This window comes from Scardinius erythrophthalmus, assembly GCF_964197995.2.
Source record: "Scardinius erythrophthalmus genome assembly, chromosome: 1".
NCBI lineage: Eukaryota > Metazoa > Chordata > Actinopteri > Cypriniformes > Leuciscidae > Scardinius > Scardinius erythrophthalmus.
The window spans coordinates 36,304,846-36,327,577 of record NC_138221.1 but is presented as its reverse complement, the minus strand read 5'-3'; the positions used below and the strand labels follow the sequence as shown (position 1 = coordinate 36,327,577).

The following is a 22,732-nucleotide window of genomic DNA, read 5'->3' as shown; positions in this document are numbered from 1 at the left end:
TCTCATATTACAATATTTATGAAATCAAAAGTTCGACAAGTGTGCAAAAAAGCAATTAAAAAACGGAAAATTCATGCTGTTTTCGTTTAAAAAAAGCAGACATTGATAACCAGACTCATCTTGTTTAGCAACAGTCACTTGCATAGTTAAGTGCATGCGTCAATGTAATCATGCAATACCGCTTTGTACAAATACTTCTTCAGTGCACACATAATATGGGCCTGTCGCAAAAAAAGAAAAAAGAAAAAAGAAGCGTGCTACACATTAGGTTCATTGCTAAAGTATCTATTTTAAGATATAGTGTGCTAAAAGGGAAGGGTTTTTGAGACCGAAAAGCAGCACGAAAATGAGAACGGTTCAACAGTGGCGTCAGCACCACTTGGATTAATGTTTTAATTACAGGGCAGCAAGCTGAACAGTGGCCAACGTAATAACACCATTATGCTAATGTAACAATAATGACTTGTTTAACCTTATATTTCTCCTGTCATATATAACATTTTGAATGAGTCCAAATTAACTTGTCTGAGCTTACTCGAGATGGAAATATATTTATGCCGTTGACAAGTATGCGAAATAAACAGGCCTTTCTGCAGAGCCATTTCAACTGGGTATTAAATCTCAAACTCTTGGCACAAAAAAAAAAAAAAAAAAAATTTAAAAATGAAACCCCATTATCGTGGTGGGGCATTACAATCCTGAAAATGATTTTGATTTACATTGATTAAATGTGTTTCATTACTATTGCATATGCACAGTATTTATCTTTTAAATAATTTTTCTTGAAACATTCCCGAATAGAGAATGTCAATATATCTGTTCTCCTACAAAGTGTTGAAAACTATTGCACTGGTTGTCCACAGATAAATATGGAGATAAAAACCTTAGCAGGGTTCAACTCCAGCTCACTCAAGCCCAAATGAAAACTGCTCACGTATATCGGCATTGGATTTGGCGGGCATGAAATGGTTCAAGTATGATTATGTGGCTTTCAAAATTTCATTATAAAAACAAAGATATACAAAACAATTTCATGCAGGGCTTACACTGCCTCCATTAATATTCAGATAAAGAGATCACACAGCATTTTGCTGGAATAAACTAAATAGATTGAGTTTAAAGATTGTCCTCCACTAATTTACCAATCGAAAGATCACATTCACACAGCAATATCAGCTATCGGCACATTTCTAAGGGCAGTAATGCTACTTGAACACTTGTAACTGCTCTTGTGTATAAAAGGATAGAGTAGGGGTAGGAGAGCAGCCTTTAAGAGGTACCAATGAGATTGTACACTGCTGAACCCCAGTAAGTCTACAGCTTCAAATGCGGCCAGGTTTCATGATGTTACTCTTCTCGATCTCATACTGTATCAGTGCCAGGGGAACACTGGACTGTAAATAGCACCAAGTGTAGATGTGGAGTGAATTGGTACAGTACTCCAAGGAATAACGCAAGAATCTAATTTCATCATAAGTGGCTTGTCCAAAGAAAAAGGAATGGTACCAAGATAAAAAGTATTGTACATATTGTCCATTACATCTAAGCATTATTCGAGGGAGAAAAAATATATACAAAGTGCTAAGTTAAAACATTCCTATTCAGAGTCATGAACAGTAGTAGATTAATTTACCATACCTTGCCAGAGGCAACGATTTGGTTCCATGGCAGGATAGAAAGGCGCTTTCTGATAATTTACATATTTTCTTTGAGAAAAGTAAAATACAGGTATATACTATATACTTTATATTCATCTTAGGCACATCAAAAAATAGCTGCATTACAGAAAATAATGGAACTGCTATTCAAATTTCATTGAGGCGTCTGTGTTGGCCGTGCAGATGATTGCATGCTGGAAGAAAGCTTTCTAGAGGATGCCACCTTTTCAAGGGGCCTTTTCCCATTGATGGGAGACTGAAGACTAGTCTCAGAATTGGAAGACTTAGACTTGCCTACTGGTAAGAGAGAGCGCTTGATGGGAGTGGAGGTCTTCGAGGACTCTTTCTCATCAGTAGCAGCCTTGCTGGAGCGCGGCTCCGGAGAGACCTGCAGGGAAGAGTTTCCCGAGCCTTCACCCTCGTCAGTATTGAGTTTGTTCTGGCTGCAGGACTTGGCACTCCTCTCGACAGCCTTCTTGGCGAGAATCGTGGTCTTGCCCAGATCGGCCGACCGCCGAGTCTCTTTCTGCCGAAGCGCGCTCTTGAAAAACGAGAGTCCCTTGTCCTCAGATTTGCTGCTGCGACGGAGGTCTCTTGAGGAGACGCTTGGGGAGCGCAGGCTGGTGACTGAGGAACTACTGCTGGAGCTTCTCACTGGCCTCCTCTCGGGCCCGCTTCCTTCAACAGTTCTAGGTTGGGATGTCCGTGGGGTGCCACTGACTCTTGACTTCTCTGCAAGGGGACTGGTGTGGGCCAAGTCCTTGCTGGAGCCTCTCTCCACCAGCTTCTTCTTGCCAGACACAGAGTTTCTCTCAGCCACCGAGGAGCTCTTCTTGGATGTGGGTGATGGAGAGGCAGAGGATTGGGGCGTGGAAGCAAGGGACAGCTTCCCCTTTGTGCCGCCTGACACTGGAGACTCCTGTGCCTGCAAGGACTCTTTCTTTCTGGAGGGCGTTCCTGAAGGTGTACCCTTGGTACTCTTGGGAGAATCACTCTTCTCTTTTAGATTGGTCGCTTTGGTGCCCTTTGCTTGAGGGTTGGAAGACACTTGGGAGGATGGAGATTTCGTTACAGAAGAGGTGCTCTGGCGCTTCTTGGAGGGCTTCTCTTGGTCTCCCTTGGTCTTGGTGGAGCTCTTCTTGCTGGAGGACCCTTCTGCTTTCTTCTCCGACCCGGAGCTCTTATGCTTCTGCTCTTTGGAGCGCACTCCGAGAGTATTCTGGTCCACAGCATTAATCTGGTTGTTGTTGTCAATGGGCTCACCTTTAGAGCTCTTCCTGTCAGCCTGGGTTGGAGCTCTACAATAGGCCTCATCAAGGATCATTTTCCCATTGCTGTCATCACTACAATTACCCTCCATCATAGCCAGCGGGGCCTTACTGCTGGGCTGACGTTCATGTCTGCTGTAGCCACCGAAGCAAGACGTGGACACTTTGTCGTCACAAGCTTCTCCTATCCTCTCTAGAGGAGGGGAGGAGCGCGAGTCCAAAGAGAATCGCGAGGGCGAATTGGACCTCATTTGTAGTTTTGCTGACAGAGACCAGGAAGGTTTCATCCCGTTTTCACTGAAAGCCAGAGGACTGGTAACCGACGATCTAGAGGACAAGCTCTGCCGTTGAATGCTTCTCACGAAGGGCCGCGTTGAAAATCCTCCTTAAAAAAAAAAGGACAGAGAGATTTAAACTAATGTGCTGGTAACAGACTGAATGAAAAGAGCATTGGCATGCAGTTTTGTCTTAACTGAGCAAGGCGGGAGATCCTGTGTTAGTAAGCGCTAAAGCTACAAGAGAGAGAAGACATAATAAAGAAAGGCAAGAGTAAAACACTGGCACAATACACAGAATAAGAGGACACAAGGAAGATGAGGGCAAAATATGGTACTACTTGGCTTCTAAATATTTATTAAAGACATCGGAAAGATAAACATCCATGTTAAGAGGCATAACGATGTTCCTCACCATCGTCTTCACTGCGATCACCGGGAAACTCCACTGACTCTGCCAATGAGATCAGAGATGTGCGTCTTGAGGAGGCTCCAGAGGCCAGGCTGGGCGGCCGGCTGCCTGGAAGCCGGTTAACCCAGTGTTCACATAAAGATGAGCTGGTGGAGCCTGAGATCACATCCAGGAGTTACACAAATCCAAAAACAAGGATCTTCATTTAGAGGGCCATGTTTTGCACTGTTGTAAAATTTTATTTTTTCCCCCAAAAAACATGTTATCCAAAATTTCTTTACCAATAAATAATAATAAAAAAAAAAAAAATAGTAGCACGTTTTCTGTTCACTCTCTGACTCGTAGAATTAAATGGGCTGTTTTGATACTGTACTTTTCATATGTAGTGATGGGCTAACCTATTGACTAACCACTGTGGCCATCAGGGTTGTTGAATACTGAAATAGATAGTTGTTGGTCACATGGCAGTTACTGCCATACAACGTGTGATATTTTTTTCCCAAAAGCAGTTTAGGTTAGGTATTAGTAGGGCAGGGCGGTATGACAGTATATATCATGACCACTGAATAAAATATATCCGTGTAGCACAGTACTACTTAAAGTTATATAAACTAGGGCTGTCAAATTTAGCGCGTTAATAACGCGTTAACGCAAAATCATATTAACGGCACTAATTTTTTTAACGGACGATTAACGCAGCGCGTATTTTCTGTTTGACCCGTGGCCCAAAACCTAGTTGGAGAAATGCAGATACACAGTGTTGGCAACTTAGCCACATTGCAGACCCCTTTAGCGATTTTTTTCCCTTCAACAAAGCGCCCAAACCTTATTTAGTTTCTGAGAATATACCGGTACCGCCGGTACTGCTCTCCCAGCACGCGCGCGCCTCTCTCTCTCTCGCTCTCTGCGTCTCACGCGGAGGAGCAGCGCTTTAATTCAGTTAAACACAGATATTATGTTGCTTCTCTAATTTTACAAATATAGCCGAAATCAGAGCACGGATATTGTCTTTAGCTTATGTGTATTTGATTTCACCAGACGACGGCTCGATTATCAGAATTTTTGTGCAGATTAACGTCTTGGAAGGGAGAGCTGGTTATGTTTATTTGGTCGCGTTTCAGTCACCATTTCAAATTCATTCCGTTGTTTGACAACAGAAACAGTAAAATATACGTTTTATTGAGAATGTATTGAGAATTTAGCTTCATCAAAATGGGCACAGAGAGAGACAAACTACAATGTAATAATAAATGCTAAATGTACATTTAGCATTTTCAGAAGAGCTGCCCTGTCATGCAAAAATCTAATCATGTTTGTGTTAGTAAATTGCTCAGTGCAAAGAAAGAGAAGTAATGGGAACCTGGTATTTCTTTTTTCTTTCTACATGTGTCTAATAGACATGAACAAGTTCTTTGAAAAACATCTATGACCTTTGAAACATGTCTCGTCTTCATGCTATATTGACTATGGTTTCAATAATAAACATACATTTGCATAAAGCATCTATATTTATCAATGCCCACGTTGATTAGAGTATTACAAACTTGAAAAGTATTAATTTAAGGTATATTTAGAACAAATAAAAAATGTGCGATTAAATGCGATTAATCGCGAGTTAACTCATGACAACCATGCGATTAATCGCGATTAAAAATTTTAATCGATTGACAGCCCTAATATAAACATAAGAGTAATAAAGAAACATGCATGAATGAGAAAGTAAAGTTGATGTTGAGCGCAATAAGCTGTGAAAAAGAACTCAATGCAGTTGGTGCTAGCGCTGACAGACACACAGCTAAAGCCTGTGCACAAAAAGTGGCCTCTTTCTGACAGCATGCAATCACAAATTCTGAACGATTATTATGTTTAATAAAGTTATTAAGCGCAATACAATGTGAAAAAGAACTCCATGTGGTTGGTGCTAGCGCCGAGTGACATACAACCGAAGTGCGAGCACAGAAAGTTGCCACTCTCAGACAGCATGCGATCGCAAATTCAGTTCTCTTTCACGTCTTATTGTGCTTGAATGGTCAGATAGATGCACAATAATGTCAAAATGCCCGTTGTGTGGAATATTCCTGTGAGCATATAGTCGGTTATGTCTTAAATTAACAAACAGTTAGGTGAAATACGAATTAGATCTGTGCATTCGTTCTTAAAGGGACAGCAGACTGGTAAACTGTGCTGTTAAAGAAAAAAAAAAAGTATGTCATACATTTTAATAATTTCAATTTTGGGGTTCCACGAAGTGGAAATAAAACTGAGAAACCATGATAGAATTTTCATTTTTGGGTGCATTTTTTTTTGTAATGTGCTCATGGCTCAGATGTCAATATTATGACAATTTTGAATGACCCAACTACATCTCCATAAATGAGCTGGAGGCCCATCAATGCAAGATATATGTTTAGACCGTACATCAAACTCTTAATATTTTTAATTGTTAATTCTCCAGAACATAATCTCTAAAAAGGCTCTTAAAAACTGTCATACTAATATGAAGCAGTTTCATTGGGCTGGAAAAGAGGGTCACTTGGATGATCACATGCCAGCACCTTCACAAGCCTTCTAAATGAACAAGACAAATGAGTCAGCAAACTGTGTCAACCCAAAACTTAACAAGGAACAGGAGTCACCTGCAACAGAGCTGTTTGCCGACCAGGAGGGAATAGTTGTCCTCCTTTGATAGAACAGAATGTATGCAGTCTGCTGACAGACATCCTCATCAGCTATAGGCTGAACCTCACTGTCATCAAAGCAATACCACTGCCCATCAATGGAGTTCTTACAGTACGCTGTTAAGAGTAAAAACAGGGAATGAAATATCAAAACCACCAATCAAGCCGTTAATACAATACTATTTTGAATACAACACTGAAGTTCCTATTTCTCTTTAAGGTGTTACCTGTGTAATGCCCTCCATGCATATTTCCGTGATGGTTACACACAGCATAGAGGTCATAAAGGTAGTCGTCTGGGTTTCGGCCAAGTCCGTAAGGTCGTCTCCATGGTGACCAGTGTGAGGGTAAGCTCCAGCTGCTCTGGCTTCTCTTCACCACATGGGGTGCCATATCCATGCCAATCAAAGGAAATCTCACCATGTTTTGCATCTTAACCCTCCTATCCCCTTCCTTAAACATAAGGCCCACATATTAGTAAGTAGGCAGTCATTTAGCACACACATTTATCCAAAGATATTGAATAGGAATGCTAACACATATATCTTTCCTGGTAGATATTCATGATAACCAATGGATCGCCCCCTAGTGGGGTATGAACCTTTAAGTACTAGTCTAGTCTAAACTTTAACCACAGTCCACTCTAACACACATTTGCACTGCATGTTGGGAGCACCATTTGCACAGGTGATGTGATTTGATTAGTACAGCACCTGTCTAAACCTCTTGAGATGCAAAATGAGAACATCAGGCAGGGTCCACAGGCTGAGTTTGATCCGACCCTGTTGCAGCTGCCTGCAATGAGGGCAGCGCCAGGCATCGTCTGGGGCCAACTGGGAAGCATACAGGAAGCAGACGTAAACAAAATCAGTCAGAGGGGTTTTACATTTTACAAATCTGGCTGTTTCTTCATTTTCCTTAAAGCACAGCCAGCTCCAGACCCTTTCATAATTGCCCACAGCCAGCTCTGGCTAACCACAGTGTATATTTATACGCTATGTGGAACTTAGGAACCAGGGTTACAGATGTGTTTGCAAAAAAACTAGCAATTTTAAAACAGCACTGACAGCAGAAATAGAGAAACCTTGACATATGTGTCTACTAAGGCAGCTCTAGAGAAGTGGAAATTAAAGGAGTGTGATAACTCTTTTAAAAAGACAGTTCACCCAACAATCAAAATTCTGTCATCATTTACTCACCCTCACATCGATCAAAAACTTTCTTCCGTGAACACAAAAGGAGAGTTTTAGCAGAATGTTCGAGCTGCTCTTTTTCAAAACGAGGAAAGTGGATGGGAGGAGTCAAGCTCCAAAAATGACAAAAGCATCATAAACAGCCTCTTGTGAAAGGAAGAGACATACTGTTCACAACTGGCAGGTTTGGTCCAGTTAAAATTAACTCTGGTGTGTTTGGTCCATTAGTGCGCACCAAACAAGCACTTCCAAACGAACTTTGATGCGGTTTGGCTGAAAATGAACACAACATGGACCAAAGACATCTTAAACAGAATGCTCAAGCACACCTTATTTTTCTCGTCATAGGCGCTACGTTGCCCATTACCGTTCGGTACAGGCATCAGAACCGCCATCTCCTTGTAGCAGATCTTCAGTTGGTGTGCAACGGAGGAATTCCTGGTGCTGTTTTGAATCCTTTACACATTTTACAAGTTCTCAGCTAGTAAAAAAATACCGTCGTATGTATGCACATACAAGTGCATTTAGCCAAGCACACATTATTGTTTTGGATGTTCGTTAAGTTCCATCACAAAATATACATCATACAAGCCAAACTACAAGTGTGAACACACCCTTAAATTGCTATTCACTGAAAATCTCGTTCGACAGCCTTGGTCTCCTTTCATTTTCTTTCTATGAAATAGTTTAGTAATCTCTCCTTTTGAGTTCCACAGAATAAAGTAAGTCATACGGGTTTGGAAGACATGATGTTGAGTACATAATGACAATGACATAACTACATAATTTAGGGCGAACTATCCCTTCAGTGTGCACCAAGCCAGACTTTTACCTGCTCCTCTTTGGTGTAGAGCTGGAAGCACTGAGCGAGGGTGCAGGCCTGCGGCTGATGGTGCTGCTCTCTGTGCAGATACACACTCTCAGCATCAGGGATGTACTCTTCCTCAGTGTGTCCAAACAAACTGCGGGAATCAGAACAAACACTGGAGACAAATCTCTAACCAGACTAGTCATGCATGACTTCCTATCCTATGACTTCAACATATTTATTTTGTCTCTGCAAGATATTTTTCCAATAGTCTGCCAGAGAATGTTTAATACATGCACGCGTGTTGAAAAAAAGTTTAAAAAACAAGCGCACATTCAAAAGTGATTGCAATATCCCACATATTGATTGCGGCTCCCTGATGCCCGCAAATTATATACAATATTCCCCCCTCTTTCACCAATTCAGAAACCCCCTGCAGTTCCCTCATGAACCTCCAGGGGTTCGCGAATCCTAGTTTGGGATACCCTTATCTATTTTAATGACTCAATTTTAAAGTGTGGTTTATTTTTCCAAATATATTGGGGGTCACTATATAAAAACTACAGAATAGTATTAATTATGGCTTGGTTTTACTTACTATTCCTTGGTCTCTTTGTCCCACTCCACTACAATTTTAACATGAGGAGGTCCTCCTGGTCCACAGGATTTATATGCTCTACAAAGGAGAGATTGAGGAAATAGGATTTATCAAATTAGTGATATAGTGATACAGATTACATAACCAATGAAATTTGTTGTTCTTCAGCACAACCACATTTTGATTATTTGAAACGCTATTACATCTATAAGATGTTACGGGGGCGTGTTATAAATATTAAGAACATGTTCAGTAGGTCAAACGGCCAGTGGAGTTTCTGATGAAGTGCTTCAACGTCAGTCATTACATGCTAAAGCAATGAGCGCTAGCTTTGCCACTCAAGTGCCTGTCAAAGCCAAACATCCCCAAGTCAGGGCCTGTCAACATAACTTGATCTACAATAGCAGTGAAAATAATTTTTATGCTTGGCTGAACTATCCTTTTAACAGATGTTTCAGTATCCAAAATGAAGCAGCCTAGTTTTATTTTGTTTTATTACATTTGTTTAATCTAATAATCACCCTTCCTGCAACACTAAAGCGGTTATAAACTTTTTATCTATGCTCATTAAAACATCTAGACTAATGTGATGTCTTTGGAGGTTTGTGTAGTTAATGGCACTTTAATAAAACTACTGAGTATTGCTGGCTGCACATGTAGCCAGCGGAAAAACTGTTTATGTGCACCAATGGTGAAACAATGTACTTGTCTTTTAAACCAGTCAGTTGGACACCTGAAATTTAAGTTCACACAACACAGTGGTCATGCATAACAAACCTTTCCACAGTGGGGTGACATAGTGGCTGCTCCTCTTGTGGCAAAAGATATGTGATCCCAACCACTCCGACCACACGCAGACTAAAAGGTCCAACCTAAAATAATCAATCCGATTTATTAGTGCAAGTTGTATGCAAGACAAAAAGTATTTATTTGTATTGATCCCACCAGACTAACATTAATTAAAACAAATAAATAGCTGTATTTTAACACCAGCAAAAGTATCACTGACCTGAATGTAAACCCCTGGCCTTAGTAGGTGACGCATTTTCTCAAGAATTTCTTTCTGTAAGACATCCCATGTCACACTGCGCTCTAGATACAGTACGAATGGAAGACCAAATCTGCAACAAACAGATTTTCCACTTACCATCTTGTATTGTCTGGAGGTTTTTGCATTCATTTTAAGACATTCTCCACATAAGATGTTGTGTCAAATATAATGGAAATTCAACTGATGTGTTAGCATGAGGGAAAGACAATAATCAGGGTGTTTGACTGTTTTCGGCTGCTGCTTTTACCTCCGTCCTTGATGGCCAGTGCAGGCTCTGTTACAGATCAGCAGAATCATTTTCTCACATCCAGTGTTTTTGTTGGGTGATGCTGGATTCATTGCACCCTGCATGAAAGATGGTGTTCGGCTGGTCTCCGCTCCATATTTCAAATTGTTCTGATTCAAATTTGCAAGGAGGCTCCCTGGAAATCGTTAAAAATGTTACTTACATCGTTTAAAACAAAAGAGACAGAACTAGTAAGAAGAGATCTAAGCTAAATTAGTTCCTATGTTTTCAAAGACAAAGGACTATCTTTAGTTTATTATTAGTTATGTTTCAATAAAGGCTGATTGGTTATGATTAGGATTATTTGACATGACTATACAGTTTTTCTTAAGCCCAAAGTATTCTTCGGTTTTTACGTGTACACTAGGGTATGCGTACAGCATGAGTGAGTGACAAAAATATTGTCATCAGCATGGCCTGATTTTTCTAACCGCACATACTCCGTATGCTCAGCTCACACAATTGCCATGAATTCTTTTTTGCACCAATTAGTTGGTTCAAACTAACAGACTAACTTTCGACTGTTAAATAACATTAGCCTGGCCCGTTTTTAATGTTGAAAAAGAAACTGAGACGAAACAACAAACTCTTGGAGATACAACAACAATAAACGACAACGTTGAAGAGTGATTGTGTAAAGGGGTTAAGAGATACACACAAAAGTAATACAATACATTTTCATCTGTAATAACTTCTGGAGAGAAATAGCACAGACCAACACTGGATAAAGATGAAATGTTCTAGTAGCATGCGTTAACCAGCTATGTTCACGCTTGCTACGAAACGGAGAATATTTTGAATACGTGTTTGGCTGTAGGCCTACAATAAGTGTTTGCGTCAAAACTGACGTATACTTTGGGCTTTAACCAAAGTGCAATTAATGAAAAAGTACCTCTTTTAGAGCGAATGTTTTCTAATCTAAAAGTCTCAGGAGTTTCAAAAGCAAAGACTGAGTCACTCTCTTGAATGATATCAAGATCGTCGTCATCGTCACAAAAGGAGCGGTGGAAACCGTCGTAATACATTTCAGTCAGGACAAACTGCACAGACATAAGGCAAACAAACAGGAAACGGCTTTGGTTGATGACGTTATATGGGAAGACGAACACACAAACAGCAATTACTGTAACCCTCCATCAGTGCCCACACTTCAATATTAATGGAGAATCAATATTGTATTCAGGGAAACAGCAAAGGCCTTTAAACCAAGACTTGAATGATGCAAAATAACACGTCGGTACTGTGCAAAAAACCTTTGGAAACTGCACCTGGTCTGGTGGGATCTTGGTCTCACGTGATACGGCCTCTCTCAGTCTGGACACAGTGCTGTTGAGTGGTACGGCCACACCAATCCTCATGCAGTGAGAGTACTTGCCTTGATAAACCACGGTCACATACAGAGGCCTGAGGAATGTCAAGTGATGAAACAAATTAATCCAAAGCAACTTTTAGTGCACAGAGACAGCCACCCTAGAGCAAACAAGGGCACAATAATGAAAGGTCATGGATCGCACCATGAAAAGTTCAAACCTACAGCCTTTTGGTTGCCAACCCAGATCATTAACCATTAGTCCACATCACCACCTAACTAGGGCTGTCAAACAATTAATCGCATCCAAAATAAAAGTTTGTTTTTACATAATACATGTGTGTGTACGGTGTATAGTTATTTTCTATATATAAATACACAAACATGCATGTATATATTTATGAAATATTTGCATGTATATACTGTGTATATATATTTATATTATATATAATTTATATTATATATAACTTTTATATATAAATAACACATTTTCTTAAATATATACATGCATGTGTGTGTATTTATATATAGAAAACAATTATACTCCGTACACAGAAATAAATTATGTAAACACAAACTTTTATTTTGGATGCGATTAATCACGATTAATCGTTTGACAGCCCTACACCTAACTAGGGATGCACGATATATCAGTATTGGCCGATATACATGTTCAATTTTAATGTTATCGTTGATAAATAATGGATTATTTCCTTCAGCTGAGGCAGTTCAGATGTGCACCGTATCCCATGATGGTTTTGAATTGCTTGAAATATTATTTAAATCACTTCAAAAAGGAAAATAAAAGTCAAGTGCAACATGTGCAGCACATACCAGTCTTAAGGTTTTTTAAGACTTTTTGGGCAATGTTGCTGGGCAATGTTGTTGTCAACGGGCAACCAGATTAGACACAGGGCCCACGACCGATCTAAATTATCCAGATATAAATGTATTGCCCATTTTCAGTGGGAAAGTGCCCAAGCAACAACCGCTCTGCAAGATTGCCCAGCAACATTGCTCAAAAAGTTGACCTGTGTATCATCACCTTTAAAGGCTACATTAAAATGAGAACATTATAATTGTGTGCTGGGAACATGGCTTTTAATGTTGAGACCTTTTTTTTTTAAATCAGACACTCAAATTCTTTAAAAATTTTGATTTAGATTTATCGGCCAATATATTGGTTATCGGCTTTCAAATATAAATAATTATTGCTATCGGCCAATTTTTTTTTTTATATCGGTTTACCCCTACACCTAACCAAAAACTCAAAGGGTGCGTTCTCCCCAAAATGAAAACTTCCATTCATCTTCCAAACACAAATGGAGATATTTTAATGAACCTCAGAGATTTCTGTCCCTCTACTGAAAGCCCACACTCAAAAAGTGCTTCAAAAAGTTCATGAAGACACCATAAAGTAACCAATGGGAATCACTTCACATGCAACAACAAACTTCAATGGTTACTGCTCGCCAAGCAAGCATGTTTGAGTTTATCATATTTGATGAGCTCTATGTATGTGGGTTGATCATTGTTAATAATGTGAATAAAAGCCTAAATTAAATCTGTTCATCACATAAAGCAGAGATGGGCAAACGTGGTCCTTGAAGGGCCAGTGTCCAGCAGAGTTTAGCTCCAACCCTAATCAAACACACCTGAACGATCTAAACAATTTCTTCAGGATTACTAGAAGGCTACAGGTAGGTTTGTGTTATCATAGATGGAGTTAAACTCTGCAGGACAGTGGCCCTCCAGGACCGAAATTGCCCATCCCTGATAAAGCAATTGTGTCTCTTCAGAAGACTTGGATTAAACTGCTCGATACATATGGATATCTTTTACGATGTCTTTATGAACTTTTGAAGCTTTAAAGTTTTGGTGGAATGGACATTCAATGGAGGGACAGAAATCTCTTAGGATTCATTTAAAATATCTTAATTCCTTTCAAAGATAATTAAAAGTCTTATGAGTTTGGAACGACATGATTGCGAGTGAATGATGACAGAATTAGCATTTTTGGGTGAACGATCTTTTTAAAAAGTAATGTTATTATATTCTTACCCGAAAGCATCTTCTAGAATTTAATTTTAGTGAGAGTTTAGAAAAAGAAAAAACATTAATTTAAAATCCAAGCAGATACACCGTAATGCACTACTTGCCGTCTTTTTTTTATAGCATTCAGCAGCCTGTAAAGACTGAAAGCATTTAGCATTGCTTTAATGATGCTTGATCACCTCTCCAAAAGCATTAGGAAGCAAACTCATCTCTAAAGAGGAAACGCAGTGTGCAGTGGCCCCAGAAGATGAACACTTACTGGCTAAATCAACAACTCTTCCTTAATATCTTCCCACGTGAAGTGGCATATCAAGGAAGGGTAGGGAATAAATGGCCTATGAAATAATACACAGAGATAACAGCAATTGCGAAGCATTGATAAACAGAATTAAGGAGAGGGCAAATGAAATCTACTCCCACAGACTGTGACGGCCAGGGCAACTATAAGTCAGCGCTTAAGTTGCACATCGTTGAACTTCAAGACGAAATTTCCTCTTTCTCGGATCAGTCATTCTTCATGCTGGCAGAGCATAAGCTCTAAATCTACTCTCTCTCTGCACTAATGTTTTTCAGAGTGGAGAGACGCCGACAGTGCAGAAAGCTACTGTGGGTGGACGGGTCAAAATAGCCCCGATTCCTCTTTATGATGTAGGACTTCTTGGATTAGGGATGATATGAAATCACTGGCAGGGTTTTACAAAATAATGATGTGGAAGTGAATCCTGGCCAGCTATTCTACTCTCCCTGGGGCTATTATTCACTGGTCCATCATCTCTGATGTACTATGAGGGGCAGGTGGGCTGTAAATCACTGTCTGTCTTCTAATAGTACGCCTTCTTTAATCATTAATGTGTACTAAATTAAATTCAGCAACTTAAAAATGCCTCTGGATTAAATCAAGTGCTCTCCTTGATCAACCACTTCACTGGCCTCTTAAAAATAGCATCACAGCACCTCAGGAGAGAAGCAGAACTGGATAATTGGAAGGGAAAAGTATATTTTTAGCACCTAAATCAAAGAGAAAATAGCAACTTCATAACTTTTGTATTTTATGAAGGAATATTTTGAGTAAAAGGAATTTAAGCACAGTAAAAAAAACAGACATATCTGTAGTATGCTTGTCAGTTTCTACAGAAAATGTTGAACCAATTGGTTTAAAACTGATTGCTAACCACCACAACTGGAAAAAGAGCAGCAGAAGAAGAGACGATCTATGCACCAAACCAAAACAACAGTTCAGATCTTGCTTGCTAGAAGCCTATGTGCTTTGTGATGCTTTTTCCTGTTGTACCAAACTCATATCGAACCGTGACCCCAAAAAATTGAGGTACGTAGCCAACTGCAACTGTGATTTCTGTGTAACGTTATTAAAAATACTATTAAAAATACTATTTGACATGGAACAAACTTCACTCATGTAAATAAGAGCAATAACTTTTCTAAAGTCCTATAACAAAAATATGAGATTCACACCTCTGTTTTTAAAACCTCCACTTCACTTGCTCCAAAAACTTCCATTTTAAGGTTTATTACAATGGAAGATTTTTGGTTTATTACAATGGAAGATTTTTGGTTTATTACAATGGAAGATTTTTTTTAAAGTAATTAATACTTTTATTCAGCAAGGATGCATAAAAATGAACAAACGTGACAGTAAAGACATAATGTAACTAAATATTTCTATTTTAAATAAATGCTGTTATTTTGAACTTTCTATTCATCAAAAAAAAATGATATGTATCACAGTTCCCACACAAATATTAAGCAGCACAACTGTTTTCAGCCTTGATGATATATAATAAAAGTTTCTTAAGCAGCAAATCCACATATTAGAATGATTTCTGGAGGATCATGTGACACTGAAGACTGGAGTAATTGATCACAGAAATAAATTTGATTCTAAAATGTATTTTAAACTGTAATGTTATGGTTTTTACTGTATTTTTAAAGCAAATAAATGATAGTGAATGTTAGTGAGGATATATCGTGGGCTGTGACACAGATCCACCCCAAAGTTTCCCAGAGTTAAATGAAGCCATTAGCTGTATTTGAATGTAAACTGAAAGTCCATAGCAGACTAAATTAACAACATCATTACAGCAGTCAGGAAATCGAAAGCTTAATCTAAACTTCGCAGAGATGTCCGAACATATTTCTTCATATTCATCCTACCCCTGATGATCAGCCACGTCATTAATAAAGACATGACGTGGGTCAATCTGCCTTTATGTCACTACAGATGAAACATGTTGCTGTCGTGAAAAAACAGAGCAAGGAAATTAAATCAGAGTCTCTCTGACATCAGTACTTACCGTGAGTGAGGTAATGGAATCGGGAGGGAGATGCAAAGAAAAGGATCGAAAGTGTTGCTCTGTTTCTGGCAGTGGGGACAGGTGAGCGAGGATCTGGAATCAACAGAGGTCACAGTGAGACAAATATTTAAGTACAGTCGACAGACAGACATGAATGATCATACCTGTACTGAGCTTGAAACAGCTCTTGGACAAATGAGCCGGCTGAAAGAGGAGGTGAGGGTCCCTCTAATGCTCCATCATCTTCCTCAATAGGTGGCTATGGTGACAAACATGAGAATGTTCACAATACTAATACCAGTAACTCAAGAAAAACATAAACATTTACCACACTAATAAATAAAATGCATCTGTACGGAGCCCCTAAAGGGACATGGTGAACCGCATTTACTTAGTTATAAGTCTCGAAATGTCCCGCTTAAACAGCAACTGACAGTAGCGTCTTGAATACTGTCTGTGTGGGAGTCAAGCTCATACTCTCTTACCAGTGACCAAAGTAGGTAGCACTTTATTTTACAGTCCTGTTTTGCATGTACATACTGTATACTTAATTACAATAAATGGTACTAACTAGGTACTAGTCTTAAAGATACACCTAATCTTAACCCATGTAAGTACACTGCAAGTACATTGAAAGTGCATGTACTGTAAAATAATGTGCAACCCCAAAGTAATATCAAAGATGGCAACGTCCATAAAACTGAAAAGTCTTATCACTTTTTACATAACAAGAGTCCAATTGAGCCATGAGTTCATCGTCAAATCTTCATTAACCGTCAGCAGCTTCAATGTAAGCGTGCTAGACGGACGTGTTTAACCGTTGTAGGCATCTCGCGCACACACACGTGAACAAAACTGATGGGAGCAGTTTCGGTGGAAAACTGACTGGATCTAAAACCTTCAGATGACACACAGCTCATATCTCTGTCTCTGTAAGTTACCGAAACCACACAGTGTGGTGTTCAGCGCAGAGCGGCTCTCTCACGCTGTGTGACGCGACTAACTAGTTGTCCAGTCCGGTCGCGTACACACAGCACGGGTTTTCCGAGAATGTGGTTGTGAGTCCTGGAAATGTATACGGTTTTGGTTATAGAATGCGGTTAACTTGTCACTCCCGTAAATAATCATACTATGTGCGAAAGGAATAACGTATTATGAACTAGAATACAGGACTGACAACCGTATTCTGCTGCTATGTGAACGTGGCCTATATAATAATTCATATAAAACTTGTGAACACATGATCAGATCACCATAAGGAATGTGTCAAAGGAAATTTCTTAAATAAATTTGTACTGGACAGTTCATGTGCTTTTTGCATGCTGCACATACACAACCATTTAAAAGTTTGGGGTAGTAAGATTCACTTAGATTAATAGGCTTAATAGATATTAATAAGTATTAATAGATTAATACTTCTATTCAGCAAGAACACATTCAATTAATCAAAAATAACAGTTTAGACATTTATGATGACGCAAAAGATTTCTATTTCAAATAAATGCTGTTCTTTTTAAGTTTATATTCATCAGAATCCTGAAGAAATAGTATCACGGTTTCCACAAAAATATTAAGCAGCTCAACCGTTTTCAGCAATGATGATAAATGCTTCTTGAGCAGCAAATCATCATATTAGAATGATTTCTGAAAGGATTATCATGTGACACTGAAGAAGACTGGAGTAATGATGCTGAAAATTCAGCTTTAACATCACAGGAATAAATTACATTTTAAAATATATTACAATAGAAACAAGTTATTTGAAATTTGTAATAATTATTCACTATATTCAAGTTTTTACTGTATTTTGATCAAATAAATGCAGCCCAGTGAGCATAATAGACTTGCACTTTTAAACCATCCAAAACGCTGCTCTTATTTGTTTCCACTGTATGTATGCTACTGAAACTTTGTAAAGAAAAATCTGTAGGATGAGTTAAAATTATTTTCTATGGTAAATCAACATAACGCCACAAAAAAATGCTGTCAACTGATCTTGACTTGTACTGACCCAAGAACATTCCTTAAAAATCCAGAATTAACATGTTAGACCTGAAAACATCTACTCAATCTAAGGGCACAGAAGAACTGTTGTCAAACGTCAGAGTAAAGGTGCATGCATATGATTATGCCGCACCATAAAGGAAGAACTTGAGTAAATAAATAAACCCCCAAGACAGTGTAAGTGATTGATAATCTGAGAGACTGACATTCTTTTATAAGTTTAAGATTCCAGCTAAGCATCTGACTCTCCAGGGCAGTGCAGTCAGTCAGCCAGGAAACTGTCAGCCTCGTGCTCCTTGGCACAAACTCTAAGAAACCACAACGTACATCTAAATCAATCAGACAAGCTGAATGACCTCATGCGAGGATGCAAGTGGCTGACCCTGACCAGGACACCACAGGCTGTAAAAAGAAACCAAACGAGCCCTCCTCCAAACAGGCCATAGGATGTGACTTAATGTCCCATGTATTTGATATATAATGCAGAATTTAACTCTTAACTCCTAGCGGCCATTCCAGGGCAGAATGGCCCTATAAATCCAGCCGCGTTTGGCTCTTCTCCTGTTCTGCCATTTAAACTATTGAAATCTCAAGCTTTTATAGACCTGCCGATACAATCCCCCTTCTGTGCAACCTTTGTAAACAGCAAGAGTGGTTAACGGTCTCCAAATTCAGCTGACCTTAAAGGTGCTCTAAGCGATGTTGGGTGACGTCACTTCTTGTTGACATTCGAAGTATTTGTGCGTTCCTTCTCCTTTTCCCTCTTCTTTGCTATTTGTTCATCGGAACGTCGTCTCTTTAGTCGTGAGTCGGCCATATCAAAATTCAAGAGAGTATAATTCTAATGTTAGTCATTGTCTAGGACGTCTTTCCTCTAGCTAACTTCCCTCTTCATGCTTCTCTCTCCACCACTCCCCACACCCCCCTTCATGTGCATGCGCACTAACCCCCCACCCCCACCCCCAAATCATTCTTGTCGGTAATTGGCTGGAACACTGTTTGTTATGTTTCGTGGTCCAGGCTGGGCCAGTTTGTTTTTCTTGACGTTTGTGGAGCCTGTGGTGTCTACAGAGACCGTGGTTTTTTACAGTGTGTTCAGGGGACAGGCAGCTAGCGGATAGTGAAGAGATGTTTGCTGTACGTGATGAAAAATGTCTAAATGCCTAAAAAACGCGTGACATCGCTTAGAGCACATTTAAGAGGAGAAAACTAGCCTATAACATCCTTAGACTAAGTAGCTATGCACCAGCAAAACATTCAGTCATTTCACTATGACATCAGCAATACCTTTATAGAGGCTATGATGTTAGGGTGTACGAGATGGTTGAGGTCTTCATGGACACGGTCCAGTAGCCAGAGAAGGAACTCCTGGGCATCGTGCTGGGCATTTCCCCGGTACTGCATGGCACTCTTGGCCACAGCATTCTACCAAAACACACACAGTGTTAGTCAAGTTTGGAACAACAAGGCATGAATGTTTCTGATCTCTAGGAGCAAGAACAGATATGGAACAGTTCCAGTCAGTGTTGACAACTGAGCTTTTTAGGGGTTTACCTAGTGTTTTTAACCCTATAAACCCTACCCTTATACTGCATCATATTTGATACATGAATTTCTAAGGTCTCTAAATTACCTCAACATAATCAAAGCTTTGATGAAAAACCTTTTGTACACAATCGACTTCATTCTTTCTGTCGTCTGATTGATAGTTTTGTTTTTCAAAGAAAAGGCATTTTAGTATAATTGTAAAAATGTCCACCTTAAGGTTGAGGTCATTTGCTGTAAAATCTTTAATGGGTTTTATAAAGTAAACTTTAGAATAACATATATTGTTACTAATATTTCAAAAATTAACACTTACTGGACTGAAGCAACTTAGGCTTAATTGATTATCCATAAACAAAACAATTTGTGCATGTATGATACATCAGTCTTTTGAGGAATGTTTATTTGTACTGTTCATCGCAGTCATCATTGTATTGCATATCATTATTTTTTGTTCCTCAATTAAAGAGCTTTGATAATATAACTGAGCACTGTTGGGATAAACATATTTATATGCATTTTATGCAAGTAGTCTGCTATAATGTAACAAAGATCTCACTGATTTACATTAGAAGCTAGAATTTCCTCTTACTTTTTGGCATATACTTTTTGGCATTTTTGGGCATATAAATAACATCTGCACCAAACTGCATATTTTTGCTTAGTTTAGTTGTCCTCTGAATAGGACTGGGGTGTTTTTTTCCCTCTAGCATGAGCTAGAGAACATGGGCCACAAAAGCCTGATGTTTTAAACACAACACAAAACAAAACTCACATGCAAACTTTTTTCATGGCTTGCTTATAGTTGTAAAGTGTGATATGAGAAACTATTTAAGTGTAGGCAAATCTTTGAAGCTGACTAGTAACCAAACAAGTGTGATTGCAAAGATATAGATATATATATATATATTGTGTGTGTGTGTGGTTTACAGACATAAGTAATGAGAAGTTAAACATTTCCATTAATCACTTCTTTTGAATGCTTTCTTTCTGAGAATAAGAACAAGTTCAAAACGAACTCACTCGTCATATAATCGGTTCTCTGCAAATTACGAAACAAACATGTCAAATTCTCGGCTTATTGATTTAGTGAAGGTATTCTTTGACTCATAAACGCTCAAACTGATTCAGTCCAATTCAACCGTTGTTTGAATAATTTTTTTCTTTTCTTTTTTAAGGTTGGCATGAACCGGATGTTGCAATACTCTTTTCTTCCCTATTGCGACATTTATCAGAGTGAAATGCTTCTCAAACAAGAATTCTTCTTAAAAAAATGCTTCTCAAACTTTCATGACGAAATGCCGCTTTGTCTGCCGCGGAGCTTGCAGGGTCTGCAAAAGTGCGCATCGGCCCAAGTATATTTTGGGCTTAAGTCTACAAGACTGCAAGTGCACATGAAGTGTGGCATTTGGGACAGGGCTAGAGAAGAAAAGTCGATCCAAAAGGGAGGGGAAGGTATTTTTGATTAAAGTTTACGGTTTCACTTTATTTTGATGGTCCCTTTAACACATTCTGTTGACTATAAGTAACACTGCACCTACATGTCTACTAACTCTCTGAGTGTTGGTGGAGTATTAGTAGACTGGCAGGGTTAAGAGAATAAGTTGACATGTAGTTGCAAACTAAGTTACTTATAGTCAGAATGTCTGTTGGCAGACCATCAAAATAAAATGTTGGCAGATATTATGCTACTAATACTCTAAGTATTAGTACTCTTAGTTGACACAAGTATTGCAAAGATACTTATAGTCAACAGAATGTTCAAAATTGACCATCAAAATAAAGTTTTACCAAGATTACAGTGCACATGAATTAAAAATAATAATTATAATTAGTAGACTGGTAGGGTTAATGACATGTAGTTGTAAAGTTACTTATAGTCCGTAGAATGTTGGTTGGGGGAGCATCAAAATAAAAAGTTGGCAGATATTAAGCAGACAGTCTACTAATACTCTAATGAGTTAGTTGACATGTAACGTTAGTTGCAAAGTTACTTATAGTCAACAAAATGTTCAAAATTGACCATCACAATAAAGTTTTACCAAGATTGCAGTGCACATGAATTAAAAACAATCATAATTATGTGCAGGGACGAATCATTTATAATAATTACGGCAAAATAACTCAATTGTGATTTTCAAGGTGACATGATTCATTGAAAAAGATCCGACTTCCACAGAGCTATGAAAGAGACGAGTGTAATTTTTTTGGTTAAGGCAGATATGTAAAATATCTCCAGGTGTGTGTGTGTGTGTTTTTGTGTGTGTGTGTACGACGTCGTCGTGATAATCCTTCGCGTGAACTTACTTTGAAGTCTCGACTGTGCTGCGGCGTGTACTCAAAAGTCCACAGGGCTCGGACCAACCCCGACAGCTGCTCGGTCACCTCTCCTTTGTCCTGGCCGCCCTTCCTCTGCACGACCCCGTTCGTCTTGGGTTTCTCCTCGTCGTCCGTCTGATCGCCTCGATACTGCTCCAGCGCCAGATACTCCGCGAACAACTCCGTGTTGCTCAGGCACTGCAGAATAGCGTTCATGAAACACGTATTGCCGTGGTTTTTCAACCCGGACACACCGGGGATTTTGTCCCCGGACAGAAACCCCCCGCAGTCGCTCTCGTCCGACGCGACGGACCCCTTGCCTTCTTTCTTGAAGGCTGTGAACCCCCCATCGTCCTTGTCGCCCACGGGCGCGTGCAGCTCCGAGCTGAAATGCGAGAGCGTGGACAGAGTCTTCAGGACTCTGCTCATGAAACTGCCCACGGAGCGCACCGAGCCCCGGCGGAACAGCTTCTTGCTGAAGCCGGACTTCTTCTCTTTACCCGAAGCTTTGCTGGACATGCTTGAAGTGTTTAGGGCATCCCCTCTCTCAGTGATAATCGAGTGCAAACGCTGGCTGCTTATTTAGAGCATGAAATCGACTCAAGATCTGGCATGTTACTTCTCAAAGGGCTAGCTAGCTGGAGGCAGTGCCTCTATTATCCAAGTGTTTGCTTCAGTGACACAACCCGAATTTGCCTTGAGAAGATGCATTGTGAAGCGCTCACGCCTGCCACTTTTTCAGATATTAAAAACCTGTTATGTGAAGTTGGCAGTAACCTAGCATCCGGTTATTAACTTGCAGCTGGTTGTCAACCATCTACAACACCCTGTATTATATGTTCACTGGCTCCCCGGTATTACTCGCTACTAAACAAACCGTTTAGGGTTGCACGCTGCCTATAATCCAGTGAAGTGATTTCTACTAGCTAACACAGTGGCTAACTAGGCCTGCCGAGGCTAA

The 22,732-nt window shown here is 39.5% G+C and overlaps 1 protein-coding gene across 1 annotated transcript; it reads right to left on the bottom strand.

The window, feature by feature from the left end:
* Window positions 1-1,670: 1,670 nt before the first annotated feature.
* On the bottom strand, window positions 1,671-22,426 carry usp31 (ubiquitin specific peptidase 31). The gene is made up of 16 exons (XM_081388392.1): window positions 21,760-22,426; window positions 19,195-19,332; window positions 16,068-16,162; window positions 15,904-15,996; window positions 11,496-11,631; window positions 11,120-11,267; window positions 10,189-10,363; window positions 9,900-10,011; window positions 9,668-9,762; window positions 8,891-8,968; window positions 8,317-8,446; window positions 7,005-7,124; window positions 6,519-6,744; window positions 6,250-6,408; window positions 3,617-3,769; window positions 1,671-3,311 (listed from the first exon to the last, which is right to left on the bottom strand). The coding sequence occupies exons 1-16, from the start codon at window positions 22,288-22,290 to the stop codon at window positions 1,813-1,815; spliced, it is 3,888 nt and encodes a 1,295-aa protein (XP_081244518.1). The 5' UTR covers window positions 22,291-22,426; the 3' UTR covers window positions 1,671-1,812.
* Window positions 22,427-22,732: the final 306 nt, after the last annotated feature.